The sequence below is a fragment of the Physella acuta genome, unplaced genomic scaffold (genome assembly GCF_028476545.2).
Source record: "Physella acuta isolate Inbredline_101_S28 unplaced genomic scaffold, ASM2847654v3 ptg000746l, whole genome shotgun sequence".
NCBI lineage: Eukaryota > Metazoa > Mollusca > Gastropoda > Physidae > Physella > Physella acuta.
Window position 1 is genome coordinate 323,928 of NW_026732264.1, and position 19,994 is coordinate 343,921.

The window sequence follows — 19,994 nt, forward strand, 5'->3', positions numbered from 1 at the left end:
CCAAAGAACGCATTGGCTGGCAATTGCACGCATTGGGCGGCACTCTTGGCCAAAGCCCGAAGAGCTTAGCACTAAGAGCGTATTTCGTACATTGGCCGGGATGCCTCGGTTTTTAATTAATTAAAAAATTAATTTTTTAAATTAATTAATCATTAAATTAATTAATCAATTTAATGTCATTAAATTAAAAAGTAAATCAACTTAAATAAATTTATTTAAAAAAAATTGTATATTATGTAAGCTACTTCGTTCACACTTCAAGCAGCTACAATTATTTTAATTAATTTGGGACTCTATCAGGACTTAAAACTGAAGGATCGTTATTTCCATTAAGAGGATAAACACACACATTTTTTGTGTGCAAATATTGATGTTAAACTCTTTTGTCTTTTAAAAGACATGTGTCATGGTTATTATTTTCATGATTGTTTTAAAAACTGACTTTAAATATTTAAAAAAAATATTTGTATTTCTTTCCATATTATGTGTATATAGAAGGGATTTGGTCCATACACAAATATAAGAATATATGAAAGGCATTTATGGTAAACGTGTTTTATTCACGACGCTACTATTGAAGCGTGAATTCAAGACCGAATTAAAAGAGTCGTGACGTTAAACTGCGTATAGCTAGAGTGTAATAAAACTTCGTTTTTGCATAGAAATTCAGTCGCCCATGAACTTTTTTTAAAAAATCGATACGTCATCGAAGTTAAATTAATCTAGCACAAAAAAATCGTTAAGGTATTGATTTCTTTGAGCTAAATAAAATAGCATAACATACAGGTAGGGTGCAATCCAGAGTCGTATCAAGGGGAGGTGGGCGGAGTTTGCGCACTGCACCGGTGACACTTAGGCAAAAAATCTATAGAAAAAATAGTATCATTCCAATTCAAGTTTAAATAAATTAAAGCTAAATAGAATTTTAAGAGCAAAATTGACAAAGCCCGACAAAGGTGGAAGGGGGGGGGGGGGACGGGACACCATCACGTAGACCTTCTAACGATAGAAAAACAGCTATATTAGTTACCGAGTAATAATGTTAGTATTATGTGAGCACAGTTCAAAGCTATAACCTTGCGGTGACAGGTTTTGTAATAACTTTGTAATATTTATATGTCAATCCACATTTTTGGGTTAGGGAGGGTGACATCGAGATTTATAATTGACTACAAAAACAATTATATTTACAATCGCATTAATAAGTGTTAGAGTTAGGCGCCTAAATACTTTCTAGGTGTTTTAGTATAATGACATTATAATATAACATATCGACATCATGCGACAAAACGTAAGGAGGGTAACACCAAGTACAAACTCCACTGAAGTTGGTTGGAGTGAGACCACATAGGAAATTTACAAATCTGCCCATCATTGAGCATACAAATTATTATAAAACATCCTACGAGTGTGTAAGTGTGTATATTTCTATGTGTGTGGTATGGTGTGTGTGGTGGGGGATGTAAGGGAATCAGGAAGTTTTCCCGGTTGGACTCTTGCCCATGTGCGACAAATATCCGAATGGACACTTGTCATAATGCGAATAAATGCCCAAAAGCCACTTGCCGGAATGCTATGGATTATGTTAAATTATAATAAAGTAATTACAAATTTAGTATATCCATAAAAAGCGTATATCTTGTATACATTAAAAAAGAAGACGAAGTTCAAATAAAAGTGCGCAGCTTAAAAAAAAAAGAATATATCTAGAAAAAAAATATTTCTAAATACATACTCACATACTTACAAATGTATATATATATATATATATATATATATATATATATATATATATATATATATATATATATATATATATATATATATATATATATATATATATATATATATATATATATTCATATAAATATATATATATATTCATATAAATATATATATATATATATATATATATATATATATATATATATATATATATATATATATATATATATATAAAGCAATGTATGTGTGTCTTTCTGTCTGTCTGTCTGTCTGTCTGTCTGTTTGTCTGTCTGTCTGTCTGTCTGTCTGTCTGTCTGTCTGTCTGTCTGTCTGTCTGTCTGTCTGTCTGTCTGTCTGTCTGTCTGTCTGTCTGTCTGTCTGTCTGTCTGTCTGTCTGTCTGTCTGTCTGTCTGTCTGTCTGTCTGTCTGTCTGTCTGTCTGTCTGTCTGTCTGTCTGTCTGTCTGTCTGTCTGTCTGTCTGTCTGTCTGTCTGTCTGTCTGTCTGTCTGTCTGTCTGTCTGTCTGTCTGTCTGTCTGTCTGTCTGTCTGTCTGTCTGTCTGTCTGTCTGTCTGTCTGTCTGTCTGTCTGTCTGTCTGTCTGTCTGTCTGTCTGTCTGTCTGTCTGTCTGTCTGTCTGTCTGTCTGTCTGTCTGTCTGTCTGTCTGTCTGTCTGTCTGTCTGTCTGTCTGTCTGTCTGTCTGTCTGTCTGTCTGTCTGTCTGTCTGTCTGTCTGTCTGTCTGTCTGTCTGTCTGTCTTTTATGCATTACCACACCCAGTGTTTCTTCCAGACTTATTTCTCCGGGGGGGGGGGGGGCACTTGAAATTTTCGGGGGGGGGGGCGGTAGACTTTCTTTGGGGGGGGGGGGGGGCGAACACTGTTAAAAGTATATATTTTCTATATAAATTATATAAATTACATTTCCTTCGGGGGGGGGCGGTAAAAAAATTTCGGGGGGGGGGGGGGCTTAGCTAACCCCCCCCCCCCCCCCCCGAAACTCTGACCACACCTCTTATCACATCGCCGTGAAACTTTGGGCAGTTGTTGAGAATATTCCTGGGGAGGCTTCTGCGAAAAAAAAAAGAAAAAATTCGCAGGGGTGGCGCCCAGGCAAGGCGCGATTTGTTTTTTCTCTATATACGAAATATAAAATTAAAAGTCGATTTTGGTTTGACACCATTCATCCGATCGCCATAAAACTTTGGTGAGTTCATTAGAACACTTTGGGGAAGGATTCTGTAAAAAAAAATATTTTTAATTTCAGAAGGGCGGCGCCACGGGAGGGTGCGATTTTTTTTCTATATACGGTATTTAAAAATAAAAGTCGATTTTGGTTTGACACCATTATCCGACAGCCATGAGACTTTGGGGGAGTTGTTTTGTAAAAAAAAATCATTTTTAATTTTTTCTTTCTTTACGGTATATAAAAATAATAAAAGTGAATTGCGGTGACACCGTTCACACGATCGCCATGTTGAGAATATTCCTGGGGAGGTTTCTCCGCTAAAAACATTTTCAAATACGCAGGGGTGGCGCCCTGGCAGGGCGCGATTTGCTTTCTCTATATATATTTTATATAAAAATAAAAGTAGATTTCGGACTCACAACGTTCATCCTGTAGCCATCAAACTTTAGGACTAGATTAGAGTACTCCAGGTAAAGGTTCTGTAAAAAATCATTTTTCTCAATGTACGGTATATAAAAATAAAAGACGATTGCGGTTTGACGCAATTTATCCCGGTGCCATAAAACTTAAGGGAGTTGATGAATACTCCCGAGAAGGTTTCTGAGGTGGGAGGGGGGAATAGGGGTGGTTGGGTGGTGGGGGCGGGGGATTTAATTTTGCAATGGCGGCCCCCCGGCAGGATGCGATTTGGCGCCCTGGTCTTTCCCGTGAGCGCTATGGTAACTACGTTCGTTCTAAACAGTGTGATAGACAATGGATAGGATAGGGCGTTACAAACGCTTACTAAATTGAATCAGGCGTGTCCTCTGGCGCCCTGGCAGGGTGCGATTAAAAGGCTGCAAATAAAAATGTCTGTTTCGGCCCCCAAAGTCTCACATGTACCGCTGTGGGCCATGTAATACGTTTTATTTTAATAATCAGAAAAATTATCCAAGGTTAGATTATTAACTGGGATGTTTCTTTTTGTCCGTAAAAAAATCCAAACAGTTTCGTCAGAGATCGAGCATCTAAGAATAGACCATCTTGCATCAGTCACACTGATGTTTAATACGCGTCAAATATTTTTTTTACGTGTTAAATAACAAATCCTGTTATTTTGTGTCACTTTAGTGAACGACGCAATCTGCATCATTGTTAACAGGATGCTATTTTAATGAGCCAGGGATCGTACGCCGCGCCTATGCGGTAGAGTAATCGGGGGGAAGGGGGGTGAAAGGGCTCCTGAGAGCGGGCCTCTACGTCTCTGACACATGGGCGGTCACTGAAGTGTGTTCTACCGTATTATTTCGGTGAGTGATTAATGTACACTCAAGGTTTTCATGCATTAGTGTAGGTAAACCCGTTTACTGATATTTATGATCCAATCGCAGGCATTGTTAACATTTAAATAACTCATTTTTAGAAAAGAAGGTCACGCGCCTAAGAACATATGATTGGTAAAGCGTTGGTGATATCCTTCTATATATTTCGTCAGATTTTATTCTCTCCCCGCGGCAACGCGCGGGGGCTGGTACGGTAGTATATATATATATATATATATATATATATATATATATAGAGAGAGAGAGAGATAAATATATATATATATATAATTTTTTTTTCGGGGTGGGGGGTGGGGGTTAGGTTTGACACTATTATATGCCTCACAACACTGCAGCATTTGAATATGTTCTTGTTAAATAAAAAAAACGAAATATATGAAAGATTCGTACAAACAATTGGTTGTGTTTTTGAATAATAATTTAATATGAAACACATTATCAAAGACTTTATACACTGTCAATAAAACTTCCTTTATTTAAACTCTGAAAAGTATGGATACAAATGTTTTGGACTGTAATAAATGAACCACTTCACTTCAGTGGCGGAAACTAGAAAAAAGGGCCACCCCGTAAAATTTGATTAGCCCCCCCCCCCCATATATATATATATATATAGGCCTATATGCATATATATGTGTATATATATATATATATATATATATATATATATATATATATATATATATATATATATATATATATATAAACAACCACAAAATACGAACATAGGATACTTATTGCTGGCCTGTTCAGGGTTTGAAAAACATAATTTTAAAAAATTGCAACATCATGTCAAGTGTGTAAGTGCATAAGTGTGTTTTGTGAAAATTAGTTTTAATTAATTTCTGATAGGAACCCACTTAACACCTCGTCGGTCAAAATAATATAAAACATGAAAGCTTTGTATAAGTAATGGTGTTTCGTGTTATTTTTATTTTATGTTTTTTTATTTATATTATTAATTTTTTTTATGTTATTGATTTAATACATTTTCCTTTTAAACATTGTCATTCTTTAGTAATTACTTATAAAAAATAATTATTAAGAGAAGTAATTGGTTTTTAATTTGTTTAGTACAAATCTATTAAAAAGAGCTTTGGATTACCCCTATTTGACTATTTTATTAAAAAAGTAAATAGGTCATGGAAGTGGTTTGAACGTTTGCTTATCTTTGATAAGTTTAATTGTAGGAGAAAGACTCGGCTTTCACAGTGGTTTAAAAATAAAGGGAAAAAGAATATACAAGAGCGTGAAGTGGGGTCTATAGAATAATTATAATCCAACCGCAGCTACGGTAATTTTGTACATAACAACCATCAAGTCAAAAATGAAAGAAAATTTACTTTTTTTTTAACTATAATTTTTTTTATTATGGTCGGCTCTGGGCCCCTAAATGGAGCCCCCCCCCCCCCCCCCGCATTGCAGGGTCTGGCGGCACTGTAGTTCCGCCCCTGCTTCACTTGAAAAACCATGAATGTACAAACTACCACGGCTTAATTAATTATAAATAAACCAGGAGTGGTCTCCCCTAAACTTTCTCAAATATTCTTATATAACAATATTAACACTCCGGGGGAGGCTACGCGGGATATAGACTTAGTTACTCAAACTTTTAAAAATAGAATAGAATCTCGTAGGAAGAAATGAATTGCTCACCAAGAGAATGGCAAACAAAATTAAAAATTATGAACAATATTGGAGAAAAAATTGTTTAAAAAAATTATAGAACTGATAAAGAAATATATATGGATATCTAGAATAATAGTTTGGCTGTCTGTCTATCTATCTATCTGTTGGGAACGCTATAGAAAAAACAAAAGAAAATTAAAAACTTTCACAGTCATACGGAAAAATAAACGTGCTGTCACATGCAACGTATAGTAGGAAATATTCTACAGCCGGAAAAGTACACATATTGATTCTAGAGACACATTGCCCAAAAAAAAAACCCATAAAAGTAATGACGATACTCCATAATAAAAACTGAAATGTTGGACTATTATATTTGTCTAATCTTAAAAGAGTTTTGCGTGTAGAGTTTCTTAAATATGACTATAGATATAGATATGGATTAGATATAGATATAGATGGTGACCCGTCAAAAGAGCGCACGACATAAGAGCGCCGACAAAATAGCGCAGACAAAAGAGAAATATTGTCAAACTGCATTCATAACATATTAACCATAAAATATAAATAAAGACGTTGTTCTCTTGCCGATTGTTTAATTAAAACAAGTGTTAACCATGTCCTATTCGTTTAGCGTACAACATATGTTTTTTAATTGACTGCGCTCTTATGTCGGCGCTCTTTTGTCGTGCGCTCTTTTGACGGGGTGCCGATATAGATAGGACTGATAAGAGATAACATGGCGACAAAAGCACAGGCTGCAGCTGATAAGGGAGAGAGCAGAACAGTCTACAAGATCATCAGGACTCTTACATGTGGAATAGCAAACAAATCATCCACTATAAAGGACAAAAACGGGAGGATTCTCACAACGAAAAATAAAGGAACTGGAAAGATGGGCAGAATACTTTGCAGAGACCCTTTAACAGACCAGACCCAGAAAAAACTGCTAACTACACTGACAGTAACATACACTTTGAAATATCTAGAGAACCCATCTCAGAACAAGAAAAAAAAGCAATAAGACTCCAGGAGAGGACAGAATCACTGACGATGTATTAAAAGCAGACCCAAAAATAGGTGTACAAACTTTAACAGGGATCATCAACAAAGTATGGAATGAAGAAAAAGTGCCAGACTCATTGAAACGGGCAATCATCATCAAACTACCCAAATAGGGCGATGGCTGGGCCATGTCCTTTGCATGAACGAAAGGAGACTCCCGCTACAATGGAATCTACCTGGAAAACGAAAGAGAGGGAGACTCCAGGGAACATGGAAATGAGAGATGGAAGAAGTAAAGGCTACTGGCAAGACCTGGAATGAATTAAAGTGGCTCGCCCAGGACAGAATTGGATGACGAAGTTTTGTTGCTGCCCTGTACTCAACATTAAGTGACGAGTATTACTCAACATTGAGTGACGAGTATTAAGTAAGTTCCTCCTTGAGTAATCACCTAACTATCACTTACCCCCTGGATAATAACCACTTACCCCCGCTAAAAACGTTATATTTTAAAATGAAATCCAAATTTACAAGCATTCATTAAAATGAACAATATAAAATGATATTTTACATTCTTATGGAAGAGGTCGGCGTGGTCGAGTCGGTAAAGCTAATGGTTGCTGAACCGAAAAGTCTCTAGTTTGAACCCTTGGGCAGATGAGGCTCGTTAGCTGTGAACAGCCACTCTTCTAGGAGAGACAACTCAAAAATCAAACAACTGCTGCCTTGTAGTTTGTTCTTGGTTGGACAAAGGCTATGAAAGTAAATAGAAATATAAAAGCAGGCTAAAATCGAAGTCAATGGCCTCAAAGACGCATAGCCAGTTGACACGTATATTTAATTGAGTTGGAGGTGTGGTCGAGTCGACAAAGCTCGTGGTTGTTAAATTCGAAAGTCTCGAGTTCAAACCCTCTGGCAGATAAGGCTCAATCCCTTCCAACACTAAAAATTAAGAACGAAGAAGAAGATATCTATGGACATTTTTATCTGTTTGGAATTTATATGACAACACTTTACAAATTCATCTTCTATAGAACTATATATATATATATATATATATATATATATATATATATATATATATATATACATATATATATATATGTTAGATCGGGTTGTGGTAATTGACAGAGGTTTGGGTATTTGACGATGGGGTGGGGTGTAATGTCCTAGACCACGTTCTTACAGACTAATCAACAATCTACAAACTATTTTTTTTTAAAACGACTACAAGTATCGGCAAATATCGGCAAGGAAAAATATCACAACATATCACAGAAAATAATTACATTATACAATTTTAAGAATACTTTTTGGAATGAGGCCAGTTTACGTAAACCACGCATGAAGTTTCTTGCGACTGGGATATAAGCTCAAGTACGTTAACAGATTTTCGTTCTACCCAAAAACAATCCATTGATGCTCACGCCTAATGCAATCTGAAATTTCCTGCATCTACAAATGGACCGTACCTACACATTCCCTACTACTAGAAATGGGTCAGCATTAAGAAGCTCTTCAGCACTTGGACGGTTGTTAAAATCCTTCTGGAAAGTCTTCTCCAAGAATTGTAGCATATCATTGGATGTTGTTTCCGGCAACTTGTAGTCCATTTCTTCACCCATGCCGATCTTATAAGCCGCATCAACTGGGTCGATGTCACCAAATGGTGGTTTTCCTGTGGACATTTCGACGACTGTACATCCTAAACTCCTGGATATAAACATAACAATAAAATAACTATTGGATCATCTGAAAAATGCAATACAATACGGTATATTGATCCATTGAAATTTACACTGCATATTTACTAAATGAATGCTATACATTGTTTGACATACACACAATATACTAGTAGAGAATTATCTAAAAAGTTATCTAAGAGATGCGTTTTAAATGAATAATTGCCAAATGTCTCGAATGGGTTCGTTTTTGTTAACCAATACAATTTAATAAAATTGTGCGATGTATAACTCTTTTTAACGAATGTGTGGAGATTGACATCGTTACTAAACAGGCTACAATTAGATCAAAATATGCATTTCTTTTGCATTTAAAATTTGTAATGTTTCTACACTTTAATAAATTTGCTTTAAATCTATAAACAGTCCGTCTCAAATTAAAACTGGGAATTATCACATTAAAATTCTGTAAAACGTATGTACCATATATCCGCCCTGACGTCATAGCTTTCCCCCTCTGTTCCTGTGATAATCTCAGGCGCCATCCAGTAGGACGTGCCGACCTTTGACCTGGCATTGGTCAGTGTGTGGAGGATCTTGGACAGTCCGAAGTTGGTCAGCTGGACCTTGTCTGGTGACTCCAACAGCACGTTCTCACCTGTGTAGGGTAGGAAGGTTTGTTTTACCTGGACATGTGTTGGTATGGTGGAACAGTTCCGTGATAGGGTACCAGGCTAATATTTTAGCCTTCTCAATTTTACATTTTAAATTTAACGAGCCGACCCGCCGCATATCACACGCAGCTATTTAGTTGTTGTTTTTTTTCTACTTTTCAGTAATTCATAATTTGTGAATTCGACAGTACCAACGCTGCCACTGAAAATATTTCTTTAAAACACTATAACTAGCTCCGTTAAACTCCACTTAGTTACCCCACCCTCCTACGTTTTAAATCGTTTCAAACTAAATTATCTGCCCCTAATAGTCGTCACTAAACCCGGCTCTGCTTGTAAACATTTAGCGTGAACCACAGCTCACCAGACCATGTAGGGGTGGGGTGGTATGGAGCGCGCTTACAGCTTGTTTTCTAGCGTCTCCCAGAAGGGAATTATATATATAGATACTAAAATGTATTTTCATATACAAAGAATGACAATCCGAATCCTAATAATATAAAATTTTCATTAACAGGTACGAGAAGAAGTGAAATTTTTAATGGATGTATGAACAATATTTTTCCAATATCACATAACCACATGTCTAAGTTTTAATCAGATTAAAAAAAAACACCTGAAAAGGCTTAAGTAAAATTATATTATTTTTCTATCATGGCGATGCAAACAGTTACTTTACAAAACAAAATAAATCAACTTACCTTTAATGTCTCTATGAATGATGGATGGTTTATTTTTGTGTAGGAAGTTCAAGCCTTCAAGAATTTGTCTGGTGTAGAGGCGGACTGTGGCCTCATCTAGAGGTGAACCTCTCTCTTTTATCAGCTTCGCAACGGATCCCTTATTAATAAATAAAACAGATTGTTGTTTATTTCAAGTTTGATAGGTAAATAATATTGTCTTTTCGAATTCAGTTGTTATAGAAAGGCTGTCACACTTAGAAAAAATATGTAAAATGTCAATTTCAATTTTTAGAATTCTAACAGAGTGATTATGTTGGAGGTAGTATATGTGTAGAAATTAAAATCAGAAATCATGCTGTATCTTAGAATTAAAACATTTTATTTACGATGTTAAAGTGTGTAGAATTTTTATACATCTTTGACATTCAATGTTAAAAAACAGTTTATGATTAAGTGAATTTATTTATCCAAAGGTATACAGTGTTATTTACTTATATGTCTGTTACAATCAAACTTATTTACCAGTTTCATGTACTTATAAAAAATAGTCAAGAGCGTCGGGGTTTGTTGGAAGCCATAGAACGCTACAATCCTCGGGTGTTTTATTAGCATCAGAATGTTCAGTTCAGCTTTATTCTGCAAGAAAGGAAGTAAACATTACACGCACAGATAAACAGGACAAAATCATAATGACTTTAAAATGCACGATATTATTTTTAGGATTTTTTATTGAAATTATTTTTTTATAGAGGTAACCATGAAAATTTTATATATAACCCTAAGATTTGAATTTCAAGGCGTTTGGAAACGCATTGCATTAAAAATCTTTCTCTAAATTCTACGTGATTAGTTTAAAAAAAACGAAAGGAAACAATGAGAAAAATGCTGCTATAGATCAGGAGTCTCCAAACTACGGCCCGCGGACCGGATGCGGCCCTCAAGGTCCTCTCATTCGGCCCGCGGAGATCTTTTTGTCTACGGACAAAAAATGTTCATCAAGGACCTCCAGCTGCAGTTTCAGTATCGTCTTTCTGGCTTGGATTCAATGGCAGAAGAATTGATACTGTTTCAAAACCCATTTTAAGCCAATGTGACCAGTTGCCCAAATGAACTACAGCTGGAGGTCATTGAATTGCAAGCAAAACAAAATGACATCATTAGAGACAAGTTCAAAGAAGGGTGGGTGGGTTTTTAATAAGTTTTTAAAATATTTTTTTTTTTGCCCAAGGAAGACTTTCCTAATATTAATTTTTTTTTATCAAAGTACCTTTCAAATTTTGGAATATGTGAACAAAAATTTTCAAAAATGAAATACAAGAACAAATTGCGAACAAACTTGGACCTCGAGTGTGTTGTCGGCCACGGAAAGTGTTTCGTTCAGATTTTTCCCCCGGGGTGGATATGTATTTCGATATAAATTATATATTTCGTTTGGGGGGGGGGGGGCGGTAGACATTCTTAGGGGGGGGGGGGGGGGGGGTTCCGCCACCCTGAAGAGATGCCTGGAAGAAGCTCTGGCCCACGTGCTGATATTTGATAGTTAATCCGGCCCTCGGGCTGAAAAGTTTGGAGACCCCTGCTATAGATTAAAATACACTATATTGTTTTGTGTCATTTAAAATATATATTATATGATCATTTCACATTATGTTTCATTTTACTTCATTATTAAAATTATTTATAAAATATATAGCAATCAATACATTTTAAGATTACTTTTAACAAGTCAACTAACTTTTTCCTTTTCGGTTTTAGCCGTTGCGACAGAAATATCTTTGCCAACAAACTTGACATCATTTGGGTCACTAGGGTCGATAATCTCGTATACATTTACACTTCCACCCACAAAATTTCCCTTGCTCCACACATGGGGAAATTCCGGTGACGTCGATGTTACTATAAATAATTAAAAACTAGTTAAAAACTAATTTAAAAAAAGTTATATGCACAAGCTACTTTTAATGGTTACGTAAGCGTTATATATATATATATGTTACGGTCAAAGCCCGAAGTGCGGCCAAACCCCGGATTGGCCGTCCAATCTGCGCATTGGCCGGCTCTCTTGGCCAAAGCCCGAAGAACTTAGCACTAAGATCGTATTTCGTACATTGGCCGGCCAATGCGCGCAATGGCATGGACGTACTGGCCAAAAGTCCGAAGCGCTTAAACTTGACAGCGTATTTTGTACATTGGCCGGCCAATGCGAGCACTGGCCGGGATGTCATGGCCAATGTTCTATCTAGACTAAGTTGTGATCGCATTTTCATTATTCTGGGTTCGTTTTCATTGAGAGTAACGTCTTGTTTAGCTCTTGTTTGTATAGCATTCTATATGCAAGGCGACATGGATCAAAAGGGCAGTCAGACCATGAGACAGACATAGCAGATGGCTGTCAAAAGAAAAAAATGTAAATCCATGTTAGTTTCCATATATGGGCTCTCGATAAAATAGTTACTGAGAAGATCTTGAGAAAATTGAACAAGAAATGGAGGTTGCCATAAATGCAACGACATCCTCAGCTAACACATCTGCTGCCGTGGCGGAACGTCCAGACCAGTTGCGTGACAATAATGTGGCCAACAGATTCTATATAGTTTGTGAAAAACATTGTAGTGCAGCTCATTCTTGTGGATCCTGTGGCAACGATGTCCATGCTATTTGTGGAATACCCAATGAAGCAGACGAAGGGTACGGAGGGAACATTACCTGCAGATTGTGTCACAAAAAACAAGCCATCATGGAACACAGATCAGCAGCTCATACTGGCTTGCAAACTCAAGGTGCTAAGATGCTTAAAACATCAAATACAAAATTTAAAGATGGTGAAGTAGGTGACAATGTACGCATCCGTTTTCCAGATGTTGAAAGAGGTCACGGTGATCCCCGAAGCGTGATTGCAGTTGTCATGAGCGTCGAGGGCGGTTTCTATAAATTAGGAACGGAACATGGTGTTCTAAAACAACTGTATGCTAGTAGTGAGTTTTCAATTCTTCACGAAAAACTGCTCTTATTGTCCTCAGTTGACACTGAGCAAAATTAACCTCGAACCATCGCATCTTCACAATCATTGACTCGGGGCCAAGGCTACACTCGCTGCAATTGCACAACTAAGTGCACAACAAATCGCTGCAAGTGTAAAAATAACAAGCTGCTATATCATTCTAAATGCCATAAAAGTTCAACTTATTGTAACAAATGATGATATTGATAGATTGAGACTATAGTACAATAAAATATTTGAATGTTTCTGTCATTTACTTTAATTAATAATCAATAAAGACTTAATTTCATGATCCTTACGGCATAAAAAAAAAATCTGCTCACGATCTTCTAATTCGGACTTTGGCCGGTCGTCCCTAACCAGATGATCTTCTAATTAAGACTTTGGACGGTCCACCATGGCAAGTCTGCGGATTGGCCGGCCAAAGGCCGAAATCAAGCAAAGTTTCGGACTTTGACCGACCTATGGGAGGCGATCTTGGCCAATGCGCGGATTGGCCGGCCAATCCTAGCATTGGCCGACTTCGGGCTTTGACCGTAACATATGTATATATATATATATATATATATATATATATATATATATATATATATATATATATATATATATATATATATATATATATATATTAACTGTTAATCATACTCACTATCGGTGTTCCCAGGTGAGGCCATCTTGTATAACTAGGTTACTTAAATTGTAAGCAGAGAAGAAGTTCCAAAGTTCATCAACGCAGTTACTCTCAACTTATAAGACAAAAGTCGATTTTTAAGTTCAATTTGTAGCCGTGTACCCTCTAGTAAGTTGGGAGTATACCAGAAAGGTCTACTGTGTTCCGTACACAATAAACTGTAATGTTATAACAGCAACGCAGTAGTGTTAACTATTCAGTAAAATTAGTAAAATAATTTCGGATTTTCCCAGTACATGAAAAAAATGTGTATACCTTTTGTACTACTTTAATGTATTAAACCTTTTTTTTTTAATATTATACTTCTTATTTAAGCTGTTATTCAAAATAAAAGTATAATGCAACCCAATGTTCAGTCAACAAATAATTTGCTATTACCAACACAAATAAAATCCGGATTAGAACTCTGATAAGTTCACATCTAAAGCTGTTTGAACACGAACATTCGGCTAGAATAAACTGTACCAGATAAATATGCTTTTCGAAAGGCTAAATTGTAATGACTAAGTATGTTATTTATAACGAGCCGACCCGCTGCGTATCATACGCCGCTATTTAGTTGTTTTTTTTTTCTACTTTTCAGTAATTTATAATTTGTGAATTCGACAGTACCAATGCTGCCATTGAAAATATTTGCTTAAAAACACTACCCCCCCCCCACGTGAAAGCAGCCTCCTCTTAGTTAAAAATCGTTTCAAACTAAATTATCTGCCCCTAATAGCCCAGAAGAGAATTATATATATAGATGTGCATTAGAAAATTCACATTAGAGTGTTAATTCCATCTCAAATCAGCTTTAATAAGGCGTAACTTTGTCATTTTTAACAATAGGCTTTTGTGTTTATATGGTTAGGTTAGGTTAGGTTAGGTTAGGTTAGGTTAGGTTAGGTTAGGTTAGGTTAGGTTAGGTTAGGTTAGGTTAGGTTAGGTTAGGTTAGGTTAGGTTAGGTTAGGTTAGGTTAGGTTAGGTTAGGTTAGGTTAGGTTAGGTTAGGTTAGGTTAGGTTAGGTTAGGTTAGGTTAGGTTAGGTTTGGTTTGGTTTGGTTAGGTTAGGTTAGGTTAGGTTAGGTTAGGTTAGGTTAGGTTGGGTTGGGTTAAATTAGGTTAGGTTAGGTTAGGTCAGGTCAGGATACGTTAGGTAGGTTAGGTTAGGTTAGGTTAGGTTAGGTTAGGTTAGGTTAGGTTAGGTTAGGTTAGGTTAGGTTAGGTTAGGTTAGGTTAGGTTAGGTTAGGTTAGGTTTGGTTAGGTTAAGTTAGGTTAGGTTAGGTTAGGTTAGGTTAGGTTAGGTTAGGTTAGGTTAGGTTAGGTTAGGTTAGGTTAGGTTAGGTTAGGTTAGGTTAGGTTAGGTTAGGTTAGGTTAGGTTTGGTTAGGTTAAGTTAGGTTAGGTTAGGTTAGGTTAGGTTAGGTTAGGTTAGGTTAGGTTAGGTTAGGTTAGGTTAGGTTAGGTTAGGTTAGGTTAGGTTAGGTTAGGTTAGGTTAGGTTAGGTTAGGTTAGGTTAGGATAGGTTAGGTTGTGTTGGGTTGGGTTGGGTTAGGTTGGGTTGGGTTGGGTTGGGTTAGGTTAGGTTAGGTTTGGTTAAGTTAAGTTAAGTTAAGTTAGGCTAGGTTAGGTTAGGTTAGGTTAGGTTGCGTTAGGTTAGTTTAGGTTAGGTTAGGTTAGGTTAGGTTAGGTTAGGTTAGGTTAGGTTAGGTTAGGTTAGGTTACGTTACGTTACGTTACGTTACGTTACGTTACGTTACGTTACGTTACGTTACGTTACGTTTTAAATGTTTTGTAAAGCATATGAACATAACTGAAAACTAGTAGGCCCTACTAAGGTAATAATTTTTTTGCGCGAAATTTACCAAACTGGAAATAAAACACTGAAATGTTGTGACATAAGAAAATAAACATGTATAAACATCTGTATAAAATGTTATGTCCTCGAACCTATAGAAGCTTACACTTACATTTAAGACAAGTGAATACTTTAAGTTTGAAGGTGTTCCAATTGATCCAACTATAGAACATGATGTAAACCGTGAATGTTTAGTTGTGTATGGCTTCGAGCTTACAAAACCCATCGCAACAAACGCGGGTGTAATGATTGTGTTGGGGATTGTTACCTAACTTTGAACGTGTAGAGGGGTTGGAAACATGAGTGTAGAAAGTCAGGCGTCTCTAGAATCCAATGTAATAACTGGGGTTTTAAAATGCGTATATTATTCTGTAAGTATCACGGGTTTTGCAGGTGTATTGTGTTGACTTCTTCATATAAAAGCGATCTTGCTGTATGGCTAGTTAATGTTCTATAAATATAAAACACTGAATAGACTCTATATTTTTTAATTTTAAATCTCATTAGTGTATTTATTATAATTACTTTTTGAACCACAAAGAAACAACAAACACAATAAATAAAGGCCTAAGTTTCTATTGTAAATTAACTTTAAAAAATGTCAATGCCAGAGCTATTTTCCTAGATATTTTGACATTTCAAACAACCCAACAAGTCGTGAGCTGTATGTCAACTTATAAACACACAAGTGTAGAAGTTTTCATGTCCAGGATATCGTGAAATAAAACAACAAGTGGATATATGGATAACATTGGTTTCTTTTTCAGGCAATTTTAGCTGTTGTTTTTTTGTTTTGTTTTCCTTTTTCATGACATGGAAAAAGGATTCATCAATCGCCTTTAAAACAAATACAAGAAAATCACCATTTTTACAAGCTTTTATTTAACTCACTTCCTCGTCAGTCGCCAGTCGCCAGTCGTCAGTCTAGACCGAAACGCAGGAGTGAAAATTCGGAAACTTCTACTTGACCGATACGATTCACACTTGGCACGTGGGTCAAGACATCAGGACAATGCAATCTGAAAATAAATTTGACTTAATTGGATGCCTAATTAATTTTTTATGAATTAATGAAAATTTGGACCGAATTATTAGGCATGTCTAGCCAACCACACCACACGCGTCATCACGTTCAATAGCTGCGCCATCACGATACGTTCAATAGCTGCGCCATCACGTTCAGTAGGCGCGCAATGGTTTTTAGTCATGTAACTCTATTGTAAATAAAACATGTAAAGTACTGAAAAAAAATTCATAAAAAACGTTTTAATAACAAGCTTTTATGTAATAATGCACTAAAAAGTAGAAAATAAATTATACACTACTATTTAAATTACTATAAAGAAAAGCGTGGGTCTCTTCTCAAATATTAGTAAAGTATCCAATAGGTACTAAAGTACTAAAGTGACCCACGCTTTTCTTTATAGTAATTTAAATAGTAGTGTATAATTTATTTTCTACTTTTTAGTGCATTATTACATAAAAGCTTGTTATTAAAACGTTTTTTAAGAATTTTTTTTGGTATTTTATGTTTAATTGAAATACAATAAACATAAAATCAAGACTTTATCTAATTTACGCAGTAGTCACAAAATAATTATGTGTAAAAATTCAGTAAAAATCATATGAAATTTAAGTTAAAGATGTTGTAATCGACTTAAATCATCCTAAATACTATAAATATTATATTCTATAAAATTTTTATCGTGAGATATTTTGTCTGAGATGATTTGTCCACGGTATTATTTCCACTGATACATTTTGTTCTCAGGTTCCTACCTAGCTTACGTTGGTATTAAGTAGAGGCGATTGTGCATTGTGCTGACCGCACTATCACATCATAAGAAAGAGATAAACTTAACCTGCCCTTATAACCGTTCGGTTCAAAAAGGTAAATTCAATTTTTTCCTTATAAAATGTCTTATGTGTCAAGTAGGTTAGACGTCAGAACTCGCCGGCAGCAATTTACATCCTGATTCCCATGGTACATCGACAACGGCATCTGATATAAATAGACGCAGGCAGTCTTACATTAGCATGGTATTTCGCCTATTGAGAACAAATACAACGGGCACGAGTTTGTTCGTGTTACATGTTTTATTCACCCACCCAGCAAGTTTTAAAGCTAAATGTCTCATAAAAAAGTAGAGAATGTTTTGGTTAGAGGCGTTGCTTGTACTGTTAGAAAATAATATTGGACCTTGTTTAGATGGTATTTATTATCACTTACTTATGCAGCTTTTGTTGTCAAGTAGGTCGTGCTTAGTTTTGGATCTTTGATGTTGCTGGTTTTAATTTTAATTTTCTCCGGAGTACAATTTACATCACATAATGTACAAATTAAGAGATGTAATATGCAATTCTTTAAAAATTTAGTTATGATCTAAATAGAGTAGACAAATAAGAAGCAACCTCGTTTAAATTATTTCGAGGATATTTCATCGGTGTTATCGACTTCACTCAACAATATAGAATTACGTAAGGCAGTACATTGATGAAATGTCAGAAACTATGTAAAAGTACACAGTGGAAACATCTATGAATACTTGAAGAAACTGTCTGAAGTGTTTCAAGTCCCGGGTTATACATTAAACAAATGTATTATACGTACAGACACTTTTGCACTTCGCCTCTAATTTTATTAAGACAAAAACTTGAGCGACAATTAAAATTCAGCAATACTGTAAGCTTTTTAATTCAGTTCTCGATCAGTCTGTTATTGATTATTAATATCCCTACAATACCTTACAAATACAGATTGCAATGAATTCACGATTAAAACTTTAAAATATAAAATAATTTTCGAAAAATATACAAGCTAATAATAAACGAATCAAAACTGTTTTAATCATATGAAATTGAACATTAATTGGATATAAGCATTGAATTATCTTTATTAAAGAACAGAAATTCTAAGCTTATTGTATGCGCTTTCAAGCTGAAATGTGTACCTCTCTCTAACACTTACAAAGTATTAAATACATTTAAAGCAAGAGTGAGGCAAATATGACACGCGCCGTATAATTAATAATAGAATCAACATCCATGGCTCGTAGGGCCGAATATATAGGTGTAAGACACACCGAAAATTGATATCCTTATAAGATTGTATCTTTTTTAAAGAAATTAATTTAAAATTAAAGATCGAGCAGATTAATACAATAGTACATTAAAAAACAAAACCAATTAGTTATGAATATAAAAGCTTGCTAAGATAGGGCGACACACATGTTATATTTATTAATTAACCTTCTATACAACCAATTACCCATTATCTCTTACATACTGTTAAATCATTATTAAATAATCCACTGATTTTTATTGACAATAACTGTCGACAAAAGTGTATTATACAATTATATCAGAGATGACTAGCACTTCAGTTGTTGCTATTAAAACGAGGCAATAGATTCTTATCGTGATTTATTTTTTCTCGATGAACCTCCTTACCCTGTATTTTGTGGGTGGCAAAATGAATGTGTTCCCTTCCATTTGCATACCGGAGCCATACAGTTTTGCACAGACAGCACATTACAGATTGCAAACTAATCAAACTTTGGGTATTCGTGTCGCCACGGGCGGGAAGACTGAGAATCTGAGCATCTGTGACAGAGTCATGATGCTATCAAGGGATGTAGGTACAGGATTATCGCACCCGTCATTACACCCCAGGTAAATTACCCACATTTAATTAACCCCTATGGGTATTTCCCCCCTTCCCAAAACAATAAATCTAAGTAATTATATCCTACTCCATATCCATCTCATATTTATAACCCTAATAATTGCTTCATCATCACCACAAAATGAACTGTATTTTACATCCACAGGTTAGATATACGGACGTTAAAGACAGACCGTCAAATATTTCTCAAGTGTAGATTAGATCTCTTTTAAAAGATAATATCTCGCTAGGCAGGACAAACGACACGCGACCTTACACATATAAACGACGTTTTGGGGCATAGTGGTGGGTGCCAGAAGTGTGGGTGGCACACAGATGATCCAATGAGGAAGTGGTCTAACACAGTACCATCCAAGATGTAGGCTATACAAGATCTAGATTGACGAACTATGACACGATAGCAATATTATAAACGTACCTGTATGAACAGTTTTTAAACAGTTTTTTTCCATGCATCTCTTCTGGCGGGGGGCCGAGTCCCCCCGATGAAAATCTACCGCCCCCCCCCCCGAACTAAATGAAATTTATATAGAAAATATATAGGCCCTACTTTTAAAAGTGTCCGCCCCCCCCCCCCCCGAATAAAGTCTACACCCCCCTCCGAAAATTTCAAGTGTCCCCCCCACTCCCGGAGGAAAAAGTCTGGAAGAAACACTGTTTATAAAATAATCGGTGCAATTCAAATATTCCAAATATAAACTAATTACTGGGGTCCATTATGTTAATCCTTTATATTATAAATAATTATTATTATATGGATATATAGTTATATTTCTAAAAATAAAATGTAATATTTGATTCTAATGTTATTACCTTATTAAAAAATCTTACATGATTGAAGCTAAATATATTATTGTAGAATTCTAAAGTAA

General features: G+C 35.7%; 1 protein-coding gene across 3 annotated transcripts; it reads right to left on the reverse strand.

Moving 5' to 3' along the window:
• Positions 1–8,338: 8,338 nt before the first annotated feature.
• LOC131950247 (mitogen-activated protein kinase kinase kinase 3-like) lies at positions 8,339–15,637 on the reverse strand. Of its 3 annotated transcripts, none has more exons than XM_059312320.1 (7): positions 15,550–15,637; positions 13,556–13,652; positions 11,641–11,801; positions 10,428–10,541; positions 9,924–10,062; positions 9,032–9,206; positions 8,339–8,579 (listed from the first exon to the last, which is right to left on the reverse strand). In XM_059312320.1, the coding sequence occupies exons 2-7, from the start codon at positions 13,578–13,580 to the stop codon at positions 8,339–8,341; spliced, it is 855 nt and encodes a 284-aa protein (XP_059168303.1). In that variant the 5' UTR covers positions 13,581–13,652; positions 15,550–15,637. The 3 variants fall into 3 exon arrangements, with proteins under 3 accessions (XP_059168303.1, XP_059168301.1, XP_059168302.1); XM_059312318.1 differs by lacking the exon at positions 15,550–15,637 and adding an exon at positions 13,976–14,070 and having other exon boundaries at positions 13,556–13,755; XM_059312319.1 differs by lacking the exon at positions 15,550–15,637 and adding an exon at positions 13,976–14,057.
• Positions 15,638–19,994: the final 4,357 nt, after the last annotated feature.